The sequence below is a fragment of the Condylura cristata genome, unplaced genomic scaffold (assembly GCF_000260355.1).
Source record: "Condylura cristata isolate star-nosed mole 26May11 unplaced genomic scaffold, ConCri1.0 scaffold00007, whole genome shotgun sequence".
Taxonomy (NCBI): Eukaryota; Metazoa; Chordata; class Mammalia; order Eulipotyphla; family Talpidae; genus Condylura; species Condylura cristata.
In genome coordinates, this window is record NW_004567108.1 from 41,364,020 (window position 1) to 41,386,072 (window position 22,053).

Consider the following 22,053-nt stretch of genomic DNA (forward strand, 5'->3'; position numbering starts at 1 on the left):
GTAAACAGTAGTCAAACCATCTATCTCAGTACAACATTAAAGTAAAAAACTGCTGTCTTCTACGCTAATTATCTGAATGGTATCATTAAATAGGTAGATAATAAATATCCTTCATAGTTTTGAGTAATAAGTCTGATAATTTACAATAATTACATAAACATGCCTTCCTGATGAAGATAACTTTTAATAATCTTATGTAGAAACATTAAAATAGAATATATTATAGTCATTCTACCTTCCATATTTAACGTGATATATTTGAATTTTCACAAATAAAGTTAACTAGCTAATTTAAACCTGATTTCTTTTCATAAGAGTGCCATTTGCGGCCCTCCCTGGTGGCGCAGCAGGTTAAAGCACAGCACTGAGAAGCTAAAGCCACTTCCACATGAGTTCGATTCCTGCCTGCCCTGGAGTTGACCACATGGCGTGGCAGACCTCTCCTGACCCACCCGCTGCTCCCCTCAGCCGTGTACTTCATAGATCTGCCTTTTCTGCTCCCCACTCTGACTCTGGTGAAGCCTCTCGCCGTCCCTGAGCCTCTGGCCTGTACCCCAGTTCTGTATGAACAAATAAATAAATCTTAAAAAAAAAAAAAAGAGTGCCATTTGCACTCAGAATTAAAATGTAAGATGAAGGCCAAAGATTGGGAAGGAAGGAGTCCTTGCCACCCACATCTATGTCAGCTCTGGAGTCACTAGAAGATGATGGATTGTCTTTTTCATCTCTTTTGAACAGAATTCTGTGGTTTCAAATATTATAGAAGGGAAAAAATGGGCCTAAGGGGCTATGATTTACAATTATTCTGTTTCATACTGATTAGCATAAACGACCATGATAGAAAAATGCATGCAAACCCCAGAAAAGTCAATAAAAAAGATTGATCCATAGTAGCAACTAAGGGAGGAAAAATTGCTTATAGCCTGTGCTTTAAGCTTCCTATCTAATTTGGTAGAGGATCTTTTAACCTGAAAATAATTCCTGTTTACAAAAGTATTCTTATGATTGTAAAAATTCCTTTAATAAGCAGATGGACAATCAAGTCTCAACACTTCCTGCCACACCCCAGTCTAAAAGGGTAAGAGGTTGTTCCGGATTTATACAGAGGCGTGTACAAAGCAACTATAAAGCCAAAAGGAGTCCCACTCTCCAATGGAAACTAATATTGTGACATGATGTGGAAATAGGCAAGCGGCATGACATTTAAACACATGTGTAACTTTCTCTCTTCCAAAAGAAGTAATTTTCTGTCCCAAATGCAAATTTGAAGGTGGTAGGCAGGTAAGCAGAAGAAATGGCTTCAACTTTCTGAAAGGATTAGGATGAATTTTACTTGCCATTCTTCTTATTCAGAACACACTTAGAGCTTGACTATTAAGACACGTAGTAAGCTCTAGGAAAGAAAATGAGTTTAAAACGAGTAAGTGAGAATTATTTTTATCAGTTTTATTCCCTAACTTTTTAAAATTTCAAGGGTCTGACTTTCCAGTTGGACAATATAGTTCAAGCCTGGTAAGTTAGACAGATACAGGACTCGACCCATGTCCATTCATGCTCCAATTTCAGTGGGGGAGAGTGAGAGGTAATGAGAAAGAGATGGTAACATCTGATGGTAAGACGCTGACTCCCTGGGGCAAAAAAAAAGGACACCACTTAGTACACACAGAGCAAAGGGCACGGTCACCATCCCACAAGTGAGGGCACTGGGTCCCTCCAAAAGCAAATGATCATGCGACAACTGCCTCTGTTGCTCTCTTACTGTTTTGTTGCTTATTTTAATAAATATTCCTATGCTTTCTCATTGACGTGCCATGCATAAATAAGTGATGAAAACCCAGCTTTTTCTGACTGCTTACTCCCCATCCAGGTGAATCAAAGTGATAACATCATCTCCTTAGTTATTCCAGGCCCCATGTCAGTGCTATGATAAACTTGAATCTGCGTCAGCCCTTCTCTGTATTACTGCAGTGTCTGAGCTGCCAAGGATGTCTGTCAAAAAACTTGTGATCCAGCTGTTCCTAACTTACAGCCCATTAACTTCCAAGGGTTTATGAAGTTATTGAGTCTATACATTTACATTATTTGTAAAAATCTTTATTTTCAAAAACCACCAACTGAAATGTCTCATTTCCTTCATGTACATACTACTAACCCCTTTGATTTTGTCACCTATAGAAATCACATATATTTTATATGCTATTGCAGTTGCTGCAAATATATCAAAATATCTTTTCTACTCATTATCACTTCAAAATTATGGTAATTAACAGACAGACCTCTTGCAATCTGATGTACCAATATATCAGAATTTTAAAACTATTTTGGTCACTATTTCAGTATAACTGGTTTCCTTTATAATCCTATACATTTTGTATATTTTTAAATATTTTTCTGAAAGAGCATTTCAGATGGTTCACCATACTGCCACCAGAATCCATGGTTTAAGAAAAAAGATAAGCAGTGGAAAATCATGCCAATGGCACACTAGGGGCAGAAGTGTGACTATAAACTAGAAACCTCAGGGTTCTTTTCATTGTAGTTTATGGCTTTTTTTTTTAGACTTTAAAAAAAAAATGAGAGAAAGAATTCCTCAAAGAAAGAACATGAAACACGCTGCAGGCAATGTCTGAAGCACTGAGCTTCCAAAATCCATCTTCCCTCCCTTTTCCTTCCCTTCTCCACTCACTCATCATCATAAAATATACATAGAACCAGATTTTCAGCTTTCAAGGTATGCAACTACAAGCTGACATGCCGAAAAAGATGCCACAGAATTCAAATATCTAAGAAACAGAAAATCAGCTTATTTATTTACCATCAAAAGAAGATTCTCAACTACCTACAACAGTATTCAAAACTCTTTTCAGGAGTTTTGACAAAACTCTTTTCCAGAAGCAAAGACAAAACATGAGTTGAAGTAAGTGGCTTAGCCCCTTCTGAAGTGGCTACTATTAAAAACACCGAAAAAATCAACTACTGGCAAGGAGCTGAGATACTTGAAACCCTTGCAGATTACTGGTAAAAATGTAAATGCATTGGAAAACTGCCTTGAAGTTTCTTCAAAAAACAAAAAGTAGAACTGTCATACAACCCAACAATGTACCTTATGGATATATACCTGAAAGAAATGAAAGAAGGGACTCAAAGAAATATTTCATACCCATGTTCATAGCATCATTATTCACAATAGCTAAGAGGTTGAAGCAATCCAAGTGCCCATGAAGATTAATGAAATGTGATACACACATACACACACACAAATAATATTTTTCCCTGTAGGTAGGTGTTTCTGACATGCTACAAAATGATTGCACCTTGAGTACATCATGCTAACTTAAATGATCCAGTTATAAAAAAAAAAAAGTAACTGAGATTTCACTTTTGAGTTGTCAATTCATGGAAACTTGGGTACAGAGTTTTAGGTTTGCAAGATGAAGGAGTTCTGGAGACTGGCTGTACATCAATGTGAATTATGTAACATTATTAAAAATGAACACTTTAAAATGGTAGAAAAGGTAAATTTATATATGTGTGTGTGTGTGTATTACCAGTTAAACTTTTTTGGGAAAAATTCTAAAAAAATCCCAAAGGAGCCAAGCAAACAAAAAAGGACTGAAAAGGACTGAATACAGAATATGAGTAAAGAGTTATATTTATGCTATATTTCTAAATGGTCTTTCAAAATAACACCAGTCATAATTCTACCATCCTGCCCACCCAATTATAAGTCCATCTCAAATACTTTAAAATAAAACTATTTGAGTCAGGACACCTGTCTTTAGAATTCTAGAAACTCCATTCTAATCTATATAATGGAGATAAACTTTGGCTCTCTGAGAAACAGGGCCCAGGTTCATGAAGGACATTCTCATTTCAATTCTCCACAAGTCTAGACAGGCTGCAAGTAACAGGAGTTGGAATTGTTGTCTTCACTGCTCACTGAATCCTTTTCAGCTGTGGCTGGGTGACCAAGGTGTGATCAAATGTCAATCTTTGTTGGCTTCTCAAAGATTCTCCTGAATAATGGCTGACTAAGTCAAAGCTCACAGACACATGCTTGTTGGGAAAGAAAAGCTGAGAAAGAGGTTTTCTCTAAAACCCAGATCTACCATGTAGAAAACTAAAGTTAAGGCTCAAAATATGGATTAAGCTAAGTTTGAAGAGAGTGAAAACACAACACAGTGCATAACACAGAACATAACATGCTTTAGAGTATCCGCCGAAAGTTTCTATTCATTAAAATTCTGTTTCCACATAGGATATTTCAAATGGGAACATTACCCTTGCTTTCTTCAGCTAAAACTCCACAAACTTTAATGCCACCCATACAGGGGCAGTTAGGTGACTCTGTGTTTACCAGTAGCATACTTATACAAATGGTAGATAGGGCTAACTACCACTGGTAATTTGTGAGCTTGCTAAGTGCTAGAAGAGGGTGGGAAAAACATCAAATGCAAAAAAAAGCTACTACTGCTCAAGGTTACAGCCTGGAGGCTCAAACATATCTCACACTTACAAATCAGATCACTAAAGATGGAAAGGCATAACACATTAGACAAGCAGTTTCAACCCCTGATAAAAGCAGACTTTGGAATGTGCATCAACAGTGATTTGTATTTATTAATGTTTCATATTTGAACATTTAATGTATTGAGGGGAAAAAAAAACAAGTCAAAAAAATATCCAGTTACTTTCTTGAACTATTGATAACAGTATAGTTAAAGTTCAGGGCAGGAATAAAATTCCAGGAGTTACTTGCCCCACAGCAATCTTTGTCCTGTAACTTGCCTCTGATGCCTCCGTCCATTTTCCATGTTCCACAGGAGGAATTTTTATTCCTTACAAAGCTCTTCATCCCAAAGCATACGCAATGTTCATTTCAGACTTAAATCTGGCGATAATGTAGCCTTCTGTCATTTTTTTTTTTTTTTGCTAGAGAAAATATGGAACACCAGACTGCCAATCTAGCAATAATGTACCATGCAATATGAGAGTCACAAACTTGGAAAGAACCTCAAGTAGACATAAAAGCTACTTGGCATTGTGTATCAAGATTCATAAACATATTCACATCACAAGTTCTATTCTGGGAATTTATTCTAAGGAAATAGTTCCAAAAGACAGAAAAAGCTATATGCATGAATATGCTCACGGTGGAGTGCTTTCATTCAATAAACCTTTATTAAGTGTCTATTATGTGCCAGACACTATGCTGGCATAAAGTTTCTGCCTCAAGACATTCACAATCAGCTGAGAATTCAGATAAGTACACACAATTACAACATTTTGGGACTAATGCTAAAGGCCTGTACAGAAGCAATACAAACAATAAAACAGAGGGCAAAGACAACGAGTCAAGGAGGACGCTACAGAATTTTAGGTAATGTTCTTATAATTTCTTCACAGTATTTTCTAAGAGACATTGACAATACTACAAATTAAAAAAAAATCCCTTTGTTGTTTTGAGAAAATTTCCTCAATATGTCCAAAAGTATAAGATGCAATTTGCAAGCCCAGTTGCTCCTAACAGTTCTCAGAACTCTCCCATCTTCCTTGTCACTTTGTGAGGGAAATGTAGTCTGGCCACTGATCACAAAGTTCTGGTACATCCTACCAGTTTATCCTGGGTCTAAGATTTCTACTAAATACCAGGGGGTCTCTAATCAAAACTGCTGGGGAACTCTGAGTTCATCTTACTTAACATAAAAAACAAAATTAACTTGGCCCTCCCTGGTGGCCCAGGGGATTAAAGCACAGCACTGAGAAGCTAAAGCCACTTCAGCAAGAGTTTGATTCCCGCCTGCCCCGGAGGCGACCACATGGTGTGGCAGACCTCTCCTGACCCACCCACTGCTCCCCTCAGCACTGTACTTCGTCGATCTGCCTGTTCTGTTCCCCACTCTGTCTCTGGTGAAGCCTCTCACCGCCCCTGAGCCTCTGGCCTGTACCCCGGTTCTGTATGCACAAATAAATAAATCTTTAAAACAAAACAAAACAAAAAACAAAATTAACCAAAAGCATGTACCACTCCTTTGAGAAATTTCTTTTTCAAGTGGTCCACTGTTGCTTCAGAAAACTACTGCTTTATGACTTCAGAAAGCCGCTGGCTAAATATAAAGTGTAATCTATCTTAGTGTACTTAGAAATGACAAATTCCACAGTTTTGGGGGTGGGTTGGGAAGCTTTTGAAGAAGCACAGATTGAACACACCTAGTATTAAATAGTGAGAAATAGTTTAAATTGGGATGTGTTATAATCTTGATAGTTTGCCTGTATTTATAGTAGGCTTAGAGAAAATTCTAATACTGTAGCATGCATAACACCCAATTCAAGTCAGGACACGCTAACTTTTCAAGGTGTGGGAGCCCTGAGATACCACTCTCAACATGTTCTGGTCTGTGCCATGGCTCAAGGCTTTGGCCATACTCCAGAGGGGGAGGGGCTTCAGAGGGATTACTAACAAAGGCCACACCTGCCCTATCTTTCTTTTAAAGAATACCTAAATAGAAAGATTAAACTTAATATATATCAAATGCTATATTTTCTAGGCATTGCCGTAGGGCCAGGGTTGGTAAAATGTCTATAAATGACCAGATATTAATTTGATTCTGCAGGCTACAGTCTCATATTAAGAATACTAGATTCTGCTACTATAGCACAAGCAGCTATATACAACACCTAAGTGAACTGGGGTGGCAGTGTCCTAATCAGAAGGGCAATGTATAAAAATTAGTGGGAGGCCAGATTTGGCCAGCAGCCTGTAGTTTGCCTGTCCCTGCCTTAAATACTTCATAATTTATTGTATTTAGGGAACTAAAGAAGGCTTCATATTATTTTTCCTACATAAAGTTAAGAAAATCAACTATCAGAGGTAAAGTCACCTGCCTAGGTCACATGCTTAGTTTATTACAGTATTTCTACCAAGGCTGGCCTAAAGACAAAGTCTGAACTGTCCACTATATGAAAAGGGTGTCTTCAGTGGAATACAGCTGAAGAAGAGTCAATGTTTGTTTGACATAAAAAATAAACGCCAAGTCTAAATCCCTTCTCCCACTTACATTAACTGCTCTATGCTCACCTATAACAATACATGCAGGGCATCAAAAATTCTGGTAAACAGAGTTATCACTGAAACACCCTTCCCAAAAGCAGCTTCTGGAATATTCAGTATAAACTACTTCATACCATAAGGGTATGAGAGGATTTTGTAAAATAACCCCACCGGTATTTACATAATCAGTAATTCATTCACCCTGTGCCCAAACCATGAATTTTATAAATGCTTTAAAAGGGGAGGTGGCACTTGTCCTTTGGAGCTGGAGATAACACAGATACTGTAATAAACAGTTCATAATCTATTGATTAAATTGCCACTTTAGTGAAAAAAGAAACACAGGTGATGTGTACAATTCAGTGCTTTAAATTAAAGGGAGAATGGGTAATAAGTGTATTTTTCCTTGTTAAAATATATTCAAGGTTTCACTTTCCATTTCCCTTAAGAGATATCAAAGATTCTATTTTCACGGTTGTCCTAATTTGGAATCTCAACACCAAGCTCAGAAGTCTACCCAGGTGTCACGTTGCTTACTAGCCTGAGCCTCAATATTAATTTCCTTATCTTACAATATGGAGGGTTGACCAGATGTTTCTGAAATTCTTTACAAAAGCAGCCTTCTATGAACCATTATTTAAAACACATGCTCTTATGTACCCAATGTTCCCTCAAATAAACCTAATGAAGCATAGATGTTCATATATATTAATCCAAGGCACAGACTTTCAAAAATACGTATGGTAAAAAGTTTCAGTTATTAAAACTGTCTCCCTTAAAAAGCACAAAATAGCTCTTAGCAAGTTGCACAATTTTTTTTCTGAAAATTGAGTGATAATTTTCCTCAAAGGGCAGAGGGTAAAGGGAGATGTGAGGCAGATGGACTCATTGTGCCCCTATGGAGAAAAAACATTTCTACACCTTGCAAAAATATATTAATCGGCCTGCCATCTGGCGAGCCTGCTCACATACAAGGGATAAAGTTTAGATCTTGAGGTTTAACATTTAAGACAGTGGGAGATGATAATTGTGATCTTTCTGAGTTAGCATTAGTATTTTTAAAGGAGATCTAAATACAGGATTACAGGTGGAGAAATATGGAACCTAAAGTGTGAGACCATCCAACAACATACATCTCCGCTGTCCCTGGCCTTGCCCCGCCCCCTCCGCACCAGGGAGATGGCTCAGGCCCTTCCCATCATAGGCGGCCCCTGCCAGAGAGCAGTTCGGATGCCAGCCCACACCCGTGTAAGTTATATGCTGTATGTTATGGATATTTCTCAAAATATCTGCATATAAAGATGGAATTTAAAAGAATCTTATTCAGGGGTGAAAAACAGTTTATAAAGCAGGAGGTATAAAATGAAAAATTTCAAAGGTGAAAAATGAAAAACTTCAAATGCAAGCCCTTATATTTTAATAGTAATTATGGTTGAGTGTTAGAACGTGGGGTGATTTCCTTCTTTTTGACTGTTTCTGTTTCCACCCATCCTCTATCTTGCGTGGGTCTTAAATTAAACTTCATTTTAAAATTTGTATCTATTACCTTGACATTTAAATACAGTAAAAAGACATAAGGCATTTTATAAAGGAAAAACATTAAATTTGAATTTATCATTTGTAAAATGTATGTTTTATTCTGTCTTCACTTGCATAGAAAGTCCCCCAAATTCCTCATCTCAGTATTTTATATCAACCATAACCTACGTCTTAAAACTTCATACCTCCCAAACCCACCACCTGTTTTCTAATCTAGAACTCAAAAACATTTAACCATTTCCTGCAAAAGTTTGTTTGTTGTTTCCTATAACTTTATCACCTACCTTACACCAAAGGCATGAATAATGAGCCATACATTTTATTCTGTGCTTCTCTATCAAGTATTCATTAGGATGCATTTTCCTGTTGCTTACATTATCAACCATGCAATCACACTATGTATTAAACACCTTCCTCACCAAAATAATTTTTGAAAAACGGACACAAGTAACATGGTATCCTTGCTAGAATCCCGGAACAGAAAAAGGACATTAGGGGGAAACGAATGAATGAAATCTCAATATAATACAGATAATTTTAAAATGGAGAAGACAGGGAAGAACAAAACAAAATGTTGTATTCTAACAATATATTTACATTACTGAATGATTTAAAAACATCTAAGCCATTTGGACACAACTGAAATAGTCTATCTCTTCACTGTTCTATGACTAACCAAAAAGGATGATTTCATCCATGCAAATTCTAGCTCAGTAAACCATATTAAAAAACGAACGACAGCAACATCAGCTTAATGCAGCTACCTGGGTTTTGTATCTCTAGAGTGAGAATCCCTGTGTCAGTAGGAATCTGAACAAGTCCTGGATCTAGGTTAGTGACCTCCAACATTTAAAAAATGATGCCTGAAAAGGACACCTCGTTTACTCCAAGTTTATGAAAGCGCAATCCTTCCTACCCCTTGTGTCACTGAGAGACAAGAGATGGCCACAGAAGAGAATGTCAGATACATTATTTGTGTTCTAAACCATTTATAGCTTAGTCATATACAATTATTCTATATATAACAAAGCAGTCCCTTCTCTTTTCTAAATACAAGGATTTTCCCACAAGAAGAGATGTATTTAGGTGAGTGCCAGTGACCTAATTCCTTAAAAACAGTTAGTAGTAGCATATTCAAGAAGAATTATTGTATTTTCAAAAGGGGATGGAGAAATTGTAGTCAGTCATCTCTAAAACTTCCGACAGATCATTTGTGGCAATCACACTGTACTGCCATTTAAGATGTGAGAACTTTTATGAGGTCAACTCTATGCACTATTATAAGATCAGTAAAGATTCTGAGATGTGTCCATAATACAGAGACTCCAGTGAATGCACATTTTTTAAAAATAAATATAATTGTTAATTTTTACATCAGTTTGTGCCTTTTTCCATCTCAGTTGTAATGAATGCACATGGTTTTATAGACAGAAAAAATTAACAAGGAAGAAGTAGTTGTTACTCATTCAAACGTCTATAAGATAGCAGGTATTTAGAACTGTACAGTAAAATCTCACTTTTAAAAGCAAAAACCCAATCAAAAATCATTATGAACTGTGGTACTTTAGGATGAGGAAATTACAGAAGCATACATACAAGATTTCCATTAAAGGGAAAGAGAACCAGCAGGTGGCAATTTTAAAAGGAAGTAAAACCTCCTTCTATCTCACTCGGCAGGTGGTATTTCTATAGCTATGATCAAAACTCTCAGGACGCTAAATTCCACAGATACATTTGAACTGTTAGGTGACCGCTGTGCTATAAAAACTATGAAGCTAAAGTCTTATGGTATAAATATTATTCTCAATAATTAGAATACTGTTGAAGCTAGATTTCCTGGAACAAGTTGGTATAAAGATTTTATCTGGATTTACCACTTACTACTGGTGAGACCTGGGGACAGTTAATTAATTTCCCTATGCCTCAATTTTTCATCTGTATAACAGATATTATAGATTGATTTAAGATGAGACAACATGTACCAAACTGCCTCAACATTACTCCTCTTCTCCCAGCTGATGTGGGCACATCTCCTATTGGTTACTCCACGGTTCTGTGATTACCTGCCTAACATGGATTTCCAATGCAACTAGATTAAGTCACTCATAAGAAAGCACCATGCTATACATACTCTTTTCTTCTAGGTGAAAATCACACCCCTGGCCACATATAAAGTACTGGATAAATACTTGGTAGAGAAATGAATAATAAATAAGGTAATTTGATAAATCCCCAGACTTTGTCCATGGAAGTCAAACAGTCAAACTAACTTATTAGATTATAAATCAGCAGAAGGTGAATCAGGTTCATCCACAAGCTCTCAAAGGAAGAAAAGGGTCGTGCTGAGATGCAGACTCACAAATAAAGCCTCCAGGTATTTTTAAATGTCACCAACTTCCCAAGTTTCAGGGCTCAGCCCTCCAGCCTTTGGCATCTGGATTTTCTATCTTTTGACTCAGTAAACAATCATTTGACTCTTCTTTAGTGCTTCTAAGGCAATCAAAGGAAAGGATTTTTGAAAGAGCAGCTGCATTCCCTTCAGGATCCTGGGCTATCCCCTCCCAGTGCAATCCCTAATACATCTTAAGAAATTCTGTTTATGACTACAAGGTAAAAACAAAACAAGCAAAGCAAAATCAAAATCACTTCAGTCTAATAGGCCTTAACATAGAGTTTAAGATATATACACACCTGGAACTTTCCAACAAAATCCATAAATGTTGGGCCATGAATCCCCTCCAAACATGTTAGTTTCTTATTAAATAGATTTGAAATCAAACCTGTTAAGAGGCTGAAGAAACAGCTACAAGTCACTGCCTGCAGAACACACCTAAAAATGGAAGGTTTGAAAAGCGAAGATTGTTTCCTCAGTTCCAGGCCAGGCATTTACTTACATGGGAACTAGAAAACTGGCTTAAAATGAGAACTATAATCTTTCTCAAACAATAGGTAATGACGAGCTTCCTTAATGCCAAAGTAAGTACTTAGAGGTGACTTCTGCTAAGTAAAGGAAAGTGTAAAGGGCATATATATTTACTCTGGCTTGAATACAACATTTTTGAATACACTTATCAATGCCAAGAGTCGGAACCCTTTCTTTATGGTTCCTAATCATGGAACCCACTCCACAGAATGTTCGTATTTCTTAGGAACGATATCCAAAAGTTGCATCATTTTAATATTTGAGTCTGCTTAATTCTGACCCTTTTGACCTCAAAACAACCCTAATTCTGGTGCTAAAAGGTAGACTAATTTTAAGGTTAAATCTCAAAAGGTTAAGACAAATCACAATTATTCTTTAAAGAGTTAATTTTAAGAAGCCACCAAATAATAAGTAATCACAATTTCAAAAAAGAAAAACAAAAAGCTCCTGAAAATTACCTACTGACGGACTTATCTAAGCAATAGGGATGCTGGTATTGATACCATCAAAACTACTAAGAGCCAAGAACTAGACTGAAGAGAAGCACATCTCTGATCCTGGGCCTGCATCCCCATGCTTAAATGGTTTATGAAAACCACATTGACATTTCACCTTAAAAACCTTAGATTTCAAAGGCTAACTTATCCGAGCTTGATAGGAGAACCATCTATTGAGAAAGAATTCTGCATACAAATTTTACAAGCCCCACAATACAAATATGGTAATATTTATTCCTTACTAACTCTGTGGTCCAAACATCTAACATGACAGACAAATATGTCCCACAAACATCTAAATCATGGCAAACATGTCCCATGGCATATTGGAGTGTAATGTTTCATAAGCACAGCAGCTCGTATTGCAGAATTTGTACAGGAACTCTGACATAAAACACCCTTCTCCTATCCTACATTCTATGTGTCCTGCTGCTTACCACTACGGTCATTTAAAATCAATGACAAAAAGTTCCTTTGCTAAGAGATCTATCACTTACAGAAAATATACATCCATAATGACACTATGGCAGGTGAGTATGTCCATCACTGTTTCACCACCCACCTTCTCTTTGGTGTGGCTGAGCAAATGCTTGCTGTCTTTAAAATGAACCAGTTTTTGGATGGGCAAACAATTTGTGATTATCTGGGTGGATATGAAATAGAGCAAAGCAAGTGGATAAATTAACCCACATATGGCTTCAAATTCCCCAATACTCAGTGTCTGACCTAGGAAAACTACTTGGAAATTAGCTTGAAATTAGCTAAGTAGAACGAATACTTTGACAGGAATCCTATCTCAAATTCCAAAATCAGCAAGTCCTTCCAAATCAGGCTTAAGAAATAACATTACATAATAGTCACTTACTGGCTATTGTTTTACAGTAACAAAGGCTGCATTTACCGTATTTCCTAGAGTGCTTAATGCAGTTGGCAGTTTTTCCCACGATGAATTTACTTACCCCGCCCCCTTATTCCTTCACACATATGTAAAATCAAACATTTAAGAATTAGAGTTTCTAATCTGCAGATACCATTACTATAGTATTTTAAAGGCTTTGAATGTTAAAGGGACATCTCTGACTTTCATGCAAGCTGTGGATTCACTGATTTTCTTCAGATTTAGGAGCTAAGAAATCTGGCAATGACTTGACAGTTTCTAGCAGAGACTCTTAAGAGAAATCACATAAGGCCCAAAGTCACAGATTATAGACATTAATAGGCACTGACTATAAAATTGGATGGACTAAAGCACAGTAGAGACAGCTTTAGTCAACACTCATAGGACAAACTGACCCATCAGTTTTCTTTCCTCTCTGATTCTATGACCCTGAGAAGACCTCGGAAAGTTTCACTAGTTCCTCATTCCCCCACCCTGGTGATTCACTCAGAACCTAAAACATTATCTGTTAAAGGAAACTTTCAATTTAACCTTTCATATCAGGTCAGGAATTTTCCAGAGACATAGAGAGATTCTTTCCTTTGAGGAGCTAAAAACTTAACTCTCGAAATTTACAATACAAATGGTGGTGGCCTGCCACTGTCAAGATCTGGATCTCACCTGCCCTTTTGCCTATAATTGGTTTCCTAAAAGACCCTAAACTAACAAATTCAGATAACTTGATAAGTGTAAGTATAAGAAGACCACATAGTTAGCATAATGTACAAAGTCCTGGATTTCTGTAAAAGTCAGAAATAAGATGAGAGCTAGATTATTAATGGCTGTCTATTCCTTTCACCAATCTGTATCACCTTCAAGCACTGATCAAAGCCTAAATTCTCTGCTTAGGCCTCTTTTCTTTAAAACAAAACGACATGATACTTCAGTTTGATATTAGTATAATTACCTTCTCTAATAAGCATGTCCAATAGCCACTAGTGTAGCAAAAGCTCCCACAGGCCCTCTCATTCTATTAATAAGGTTTAAAGCAACATGTTCAGAATTTACAGCCAGGTTCACTAGGGACCTTCTTTAATTACCAAGATAGAGGCAAAGAAAGAACCCGGACAAGGAATATTAACAACCATGTGAACTCCAGTGCTCTCTTGAGTTCTAACTGCCACCTTACCCCAAAACCACACTTGCTACTACAGAGTCAAGACTTCTACTGATAGAGACTGGCTTTGCTTTTAATCAAGGTCTCATACACACCCTCTGCTACTTTCATCCAGGTAGCCCCAGGACCATTTTTAATATCTTGGCTTGAATACTTAAACTTTCAAAGGGATGATTCAGTCACCATGATGTCACACTCCTAAATGACAAGGTTTCATGCAGTAAAGACAGCTCAGATTAAAATAGCTTTGTGCAAGCTCATTCACATAACCGGGTGTGTACCGAGGAGTGAGGTGGGGGTTCAGGGCCTTGGGCCTTAATCTCCCTGAGAAACAAGCCTATCTCCATTTCAACCAACACAAGGTGGAATCTCCCTGATTATTTAAAAAGACCCTCTTCCAAGCTTTTTCCTCCAGAGGCTATCACCATACAAGGGCTCCAATGATTTCTCAAACCCAACATCTGTTAGTTTTTATCCCAGAAGGCAGATGGTCTCTATCTTACAGCTTACGAGTCCCCTGTTTTAAAGCCCTAATGTAGGCTCTGATAACAGGACATTGTGTAAAGAGAAGAAAGCAACGCCATAAAACCATATACTATTCTATCCCCTCATTGCAAATTTATTGACACACATGCACCCTTCTCAGAGGGGACCAATTATCACAGAGAAGAGCCCACACCTTCCTCTGGGACAGATGCTCCATATTGAATGAACTTCTCCTAAAATCTACTTTTTGCACTTACATCTCTCTTTCACTCCTTTCTTTCCCCTGCCCTCTTTTTCTCTTCCCTCACAAAATACCTAAATATTCAAGGGACAAAATAATCTGAAATCTCCTGTTATAAACTATTATAATCTCCTATTATAACCTATCTCTTATTATTAAGCTAACTCTAGAGGTTAGCAGCAGCATTTTCAAAATGTGCCTTTTCTTGCTTGTGTCCTCTGAGTTGGGTACAACATGCACACACAGTATGAGAAAACGTGTTCTGATGTGGGGTGGCCAGGTTGTCCCCAGAAATCCCTTTGACTGGTGCTGGTTCTGGCCTAGGGTCTCAGCTCTCTTTTTGTCTCCTTACCCAGCTGGGGCATGGAAAATCTCCTGGCCTATTAGCCATTGTCAGAGCTGAGTGGACAGGAGGGAAGACTGAAGGCATGCCTGCAGTGATAGACAGGACTGTCTCACATGGAAAAAACAGACTAGGGCATGAAGAAAGGAGAAGGATGAAAGGCAGCAGTTATGAAACAGGCCTGGGCAAAGCAAGGAGTGGGAGGAAATGGGCACAGAGACTCAGGGAGGGGCAGAGCCTTCAGGTCAGGCTTGCAGAGGATCTGAGGAGGCAACAGCCACCTGCAGGGGGCTGGGGCCAAAGGCAGCAGTGGTGTCCGGTGCTCAGGCTTAGGAGACTGCTGGGGAGTGGGGTGGAGCCAGGGCTTCAAAGAAAAAGAAACTGCAGTTGTAACCATGAAACACTCAGAAGGCTATGGAAAGAAGTTGAACTTTGAGAGAGGAGGTGAAAAGGAAACTGTCACTATCATTTAGACGCTAAAGCAGGCGAATGAGCAACAGTGAGTAAGGGGATGTGAGTAAGAGGCCTGACAGGCTGGCTATGAATGTGGACTGGCAACACATCATCAGGCCTTGCTGCTTTATTGAGCTACCCAGAGAGAGTGGGCAGTGCACATGGGCTCCGGTTCTTCACTTCACTGCTGTTTTCTGGCTTATCACCCCTCACCCCAGTCTCCTCCCAATCACTGCTGCTGCTGTTCAGACTGAAGTCAATGCTGATCTCCAACATCAGACATGAAACCTGTTCCTTTCTCCTCTCTGGGGGACACATGACATCCAGCTCCCCTCTCGGGATCTCTGTTGGGACACCTTACTGGCTTCCTTCCTGCTGACTCTCCTTCAAATTGCCTTTCTGTATTCATCTGCACTTCTGCCCACTCCACAAATGGAGCCTCTTAAGCTCTCTTGCAGACTGATCTACATAATCCACAGAGGGCTCTAGTGGTGACTCCTTGTCCACTGGTTCTGGCCCAACCTCCCTGAGTGTCATAGACCTACACACTCAACCACCTATGGATTTTATTCTGCCCCAAAGCCATCTGTTCATAGATGTCTCCATCCTTTAGAGCTCCCCTTAAATATTACCTTCTCAAAAGACCTCCCCTGACTACGTTCTCTAAAGAGCCTCCCACACTGTAACTCTCTTCTCAGTTTTTGCTTTTGGTCTCCCAAACACAGACCGCGTTTGACAACTGAGTTATTTTATTTAGCAACTTGTTTATTTGTGAAGCCCAAGCACGCTGTCTTGTTTACCACTCTATCCTTCGCCCAGCACTGGCTATTGGATAAATGAAGGAATGAATGTTCCATGGCACTCAGTACAAAACAGATATTCAATAAATGTGAATTGAACTGAGTTTTCAGGGATAAGAGGGGTCAATGCAATGAAACAGTGCTGTGTCTTCCCCTCCCTCACTTGTCTTCTTGCTCTCCCATCAAAAACCCCAGGATCACTGTGGAATCTTTCTTGATGCCTCATAGTCAACTCTATCAATTTTATATCCTTAATATCTCTCAGAGGGATAATCTCACCCTATTCTTTATTGAGGCCTCTACCACATTTCCGATAGGCTACAGTGGTAATATTCTCATTGCTTTCTAGGTCTCATTCACATCTCCCAGATGTCAAACTCCCTAGTGCCACTGGACACCCTTTCCCATGGGAGTCCAAGGCCAAACATCAAGTTTCCTTGAGGACCAAGCACTCAACTTTTCGCCTCATTGACAAAAACAAATGTTAGGGTTTATATGCCAAATATGCATTTCATACATGTAAAATTATTTTTATCTTTTAACAGTCCTATGCAATAAGAAGTTTACATGTCTCTCTTTTGCAGATGGGACAAATAAAGTCCCCAAAAGTTGACTTATCATATATCATACAGTTGAGATTTGAACCTAGGTGAAATAGCTTCAGATCAACTGTCTTGACTGTTGTGCTACACCAGCTCTTCAAACTTCATGCCCCAACAATACTGAGCCAAGTATATTGTTCCTTGAACTTTGCATTGCCAAGATCATCATGACTGTGCCTACACCCTTTCTTTAGCTCCTTGGGAAGGCTCTGTCCTTCTGTGGATAAATGTCTGTCCACTTTTAGGGGGTACCTGTCCTGGCTCCCTGAGACCAAAGACTCTTTCCCAAGGACCACTCATACAGCTTATATGCATCCTGTAATAATTCTCTCTTGTGTGGTTTTATATTGATTCATTTGCACACCTTCACTGAAGACATGCCTATGGTTTTCAGGTTTGGGCCACAGTATTCTGGGAAACAACAGGAGATAAATAAATGTGTACTGAAATGATTTGATTAAAAAGAGATGAGTATAAATTCATAAATACCAGAGAGGCCAGGGCAGGAGAGAAATCAATACTTTTAGAAGACATTTATCTCCATACTTTGTAAAGACATGTATTCATGAACAAAACAAAAAGAAAAAACTCACCAAGAGAAGGGAAGATGGCCTGGACATATCATTCAATACAGTCTGACAACTGCAGCAGGTTACTTTCAGAGTCCTGAATGTACCTGCTGTTCATAGCAACTGCTGACTAATGTGAATTCATCACAAAAGAAACCAAAGGCAAAAAAAAAAAAAAACTTTTATCCCAAGGGTTCTTAGAAAAATACAGTTGGAAACTTGTTCAAAGTGATGAACTGAGTCACAAATTCCCACTGACATTGTAAAGGTTTTATTGATTTAGGGGTCACTGAGATTTGGAGGTGGTCACCTGAGTCCAATGAACACATGACAAATTATTGGCAATTAAAAATCAAGACGCTTCTAGGTTCTTTAGGCTGCACATCAGCAAACTTAAGGTGCACCTCCAAAGTATAGAGGCATTTAGAAATTCAGTGTAGTTCTCTACAGCGTGACAGAGGAGAGGCAAGGGAAGAGAAGTTCGATCCCTTCTTCCCCAAAGTTTTAATGCAAAGGGAAGAGTGGTATAAATATGAGTGGTAACATAAAGCAGGCAAACTAATTTCCACTCTAAGTTACAAGGGGGCCCTCAAGTGAGTGAGTGAAATATTCACAGAGCTCTGAAATTTACTGTCTCTAAAGTAGGTAATTACTACTTCAATTTACAACAACAATTTTTTCTTTTTACAACAACAAATTCTGATTGAAACAATTTGTCTAGATTTTCAGGTGTGGAATAATCTAGCCCAACCTGACGCTTCTCAACGCATCGGTTGAATGGCCTCCCGGAAATAAAGGAGGGGAAAGAAGGACACACCCATTAAAAAAAAAAATTGGAATGGTTTCCAATGGAACATGTGAGCCTCACAGCAGAGTAGCAGACAATGTCATTATGCATCCAGAAAACCCAATGCCTGCCACATGGTCAAGACAAAAAAGAATGAAGGGGACTGGACATAAAGATGGTCTTTGGGGCTCAGTACAAGGAAGACAGACTTTCCTCGCATCAGTGCTAGGTATGAGTCTGGGCCTGACTATGAATGGTGGGCTCCTTTTCCTGAGAAATATGGGATTTAGAGACCCAGGTAGGGTTGAGTTGCAAGAGAAACCTTCAAAATTTTCCTGTGACAGGACAAGCCAACAAACCAGCCCCTTGCCCTCCAGACAAGGCAGATATAATGTAGAAGACCCAAAGTGTCCATGATGACAATGTCTTCCATGAACAGACTTATAGGAGGAGTTTGAAACCACTCAACCGCTTTCTTTTGTCTAAATGGTGAGATAATCCTGTTCCTGAGCATTCTGAGATGCTCACGTACAGGTTGAAAACCAAACTTTAAGTTGGGGTAGACACAGAAGCAATATTAAAAAAAAGGTTAAGATGAAGTCCTTGGATTACATTATAAACTTCAATAAGCAGCTAAGCAAAATGAATGATCAGACAAAGTCAGCTACTGGATAGGGAGAAACAAAAAATAACAACTAGGCTTGAGCAGGAGATATTCTAGTAGCTAAGACAGGTCCCATAGAGAACGAGGGTCAGGCATCCTCACCTGGACACTGACCATGAGCTGGGGAACAGACAGGACATCTGGGAAATGGAGAATATTGGAAAAGGCGGATTTATAGAAACTGATTGGTTGGATCAGAAACAGGGAGGAAAAAACAGAACTTAAAGCAGTTAAGAGAGGTTATGGAAGGGATAAAGTTACACCAAAATCATATACCGCATGTCCTTAGAGAAGGTCACAGAGGCAGCATGGATCACAACAAAATAAAAGAATGTAACAAGAACAGACACTGCCCTTGGGAGGAGAACACCTGCCCTTAATCTTTGGAAATTTACATAATAAATATAAAGCAGTGCTGGCCCTTTGAGACAAGAAATATATGCATGTAGAGATGATCTTCAAGACATCTATTTCCAAACCAGGAATCCTAGAAATCCTCAGTAACAGGCTCTGACAACCAAACAATCTTGTTTCACCAAACAGAAGACATGAGCCCAAGACTTGGGGAGTGGAGACAACTCTCCCGTTTTGCAGAAAGAACCCAGTCCACTTTAGAATCTAGGCTCTCTGCCAGTGTGAACTGTCTGTACTAGAGTATTCTGAGCTGAAGAAATACTGCCCTCAAACCAGGGTCAGGTCAAAGAAGTCTTCATGAACTTTAACTCTCTCCAAAATACTATCAGTAGGAGTGGGGGAAAGAAGGTTCTAATAGCTTTTCAGGTTCAGACACATGGGTGTGGTGTCAGAGCAGACTTAACTCTCCAAAACTGGCTGCAGGTAAGAGTAGAGACTATACATATCATCACTCAGAAATATTTTAGGCTCCTGACAAACTGAAAAGTTTCAGAAGTTACGGGAATTCTGACCATGAGGCAGGTGGCCTCGGCAGTGTACAGCAAGGGTCTCCTCAACTAATCAGCTGCTTTTGGGGACTGGCACATGAATGACAGCTTGAGACATGACCAACACCAAAAGAATCTCTCTGAACACACTGCAGAATGAGAAAGGCACAGTCACCTATTTAAAAGGCACAGCCTGAGAATGTAAATTATTTAGAGCTGTCACTACTGTTCAAGTCACATTTATAGGCAATTATGATTTAAAAATCTGAGCTATCACACTTATATGTGCTTTTCATCTATAGGTGTATAGGAAATATCCAAGAGATTGTGGTTTCAGATCCAGATGCCACAACACAGTGAACACAACAACAAAGCAAATCACACTAACTTTTTGTTTCCCTAAACACAGAAGTTATACTACATTGTAATCTCGTCAGTATGAAGCAGTATGTCTTGAAAAACAGTGCACATTTCTTCATTTAAAAATACTTTATTGACAAAAAATACTATTATCATCTGAGCCTGTTTTGCTGGTTTAGAGTCTTGTATAAAACACATTTTCTGATGAACCATAGTAAAACAAAGCATAATAAAAGTAGGTATGCCTGTATAAATAACGTTGTAAGAGTATTCCAGGACATTTCTGAGGCATAAGAAATGCCAGTTCAAAAGGTTAGACTAAGTTTCCCAAAGTGTCATATATCTGCATTTACGCTACAAAATTACAGGTATAATCATACAGAACAGACCATTCGTTGGTTCTTTAAATACTGAAGCTTGGAGATTCTGAAGCTGAGAGCCTGTTCAGAATCTGATAGCTACATCCAGTTTACCTGCCTGCACCATTGCTCTAATGCATGCTCACGAGTGTATGAAAGGCAAGTTTTAGAGAAAAACAACGACTCTGCATTTACACAACTCAGAGTGTGTGTCACTGAAAACCACAGTGATACCACCTCTCAGTGCTAGGCACCACCTTTAAAATCTTGTTCTCCCAACCTAACAGCCAGCATATAACTCCGAACTGCCTTTCACTTGTGGCATGAGTTTCATCTCAATTTTAAATTTCTCTTGCCCTTCCCCGATCTTTTCTGTCACATATATGTTACAAGATGAAAAGGCCAGACTGTATTAGAAATGTCAGGAAACCAGTAAAAAAACAAAATGGCAAAGTTATGCAGACCTGTCTCTTTAAGCAGACAATACCAAACAGGCGAACTTGAGCTATCTTTGCTTTGTACATCTGCATCTTATAAAGGTCAAATATTAAATAGAGGAGAACATGGGAAAGACTCTACAAAGAGAAGCAGAGACTTGATGTCTGGGTGAATGAAATGGATAAATACGATCAGATCAAAGAAACAGGCTTTCGCAAATTATCTCCTCCCCCTTCTCTTTTCTCTCCCCACCATTCACAATTCAATGTCTTATTATCCACATTTCAGAAGGAGAACTTAGATAGGCACATTCATCAAGATTACTCAGGAAATCCACAAGGAGAAGTGAATACCTGAAACAGGGTTGCCCTGGTATGGTATAAACTTTTCAAACTGTCACCCACAAAAGCAAAACAAAACAAAACAAAAATCCCCCGAAGCCAAAGCATTCCCTCTCCAGGCATAGAATCCCCGATTTTTTTTTTTTTACCTTTGTGTTCTCCGAAGCCTGTTCCCACTCCTCAAATGAGGCAAAGTAAAGTTTGAAAGCACAGTCCAAAAATTGGGGTCAGACATATCCATTTCTTTCTCTCTTCAATTCACTGCGAGTTGAAGGCCATAAGACCAAAATGGGAAGAGGGTAAAAGAAAAAGAAAAAGAAAAAGAAAAAGACAAAAAAGATCCCAATTATCTACTCACTCCCTGGAGAGGAAACGTGATGTGAACTGTGATCTCAAGAACAACTTGGTGCATGTCTGAGAAGTACCCGTCCCAGCCTTTAATTAACACACAGCCATTTCTCCAAGGTTCAGGAAACTTATTTCCTCTTGGGTTTGCCCTCTCCTGGTCAGCCCCGGCCAGCTATAAACAGTAATTACAAGAGTTGGGCTGTATGTTCTGCTCAAAATGCTGTCTGTGTGTGATTCAGTCCAAGGTACTTTGTCATCTGTTTGGCAGATACCATTTGCGGCTCCTGCGGGGGGGG

General features: G+C 38.8%; 1 protein-coding gene across 3 annotated transcripts in view; it reads right to left on the minus strand.

Annotated features, from left to right (window-relative positions):
• The window catches only part of MAST4 (microtubule associated serine/threonine kinase family member 4), a 529,678-nt gene that overhangs the window by 135,433 nt on the left and 372,192 nt on the right, over nucleotides 1-22,053 (minus strand). Inside the window, exon 1 of one of the 3 annotated variants that reach the window (XM_012721947.1) lies at nucleotides 21,559-22,020. The exons of 1 other annotated variant lie outside the window; for it this stretch is intronic. In XM_012721947.1, the coding sequence (XP_012577401.1) occupies nucleotides 21,559-21,650 (92 nt within the window). In that variant the 5' untranslated portion in view covers nucleotides 21,651-22,020. Of the gene's footprint in view, nucleotides 1-21,558; nucleotides 22,021-22,053 lie in introns of those variants that run through there. One more of the 3 variants, XM_012721948.1, reaches the window with a different exon arrangement.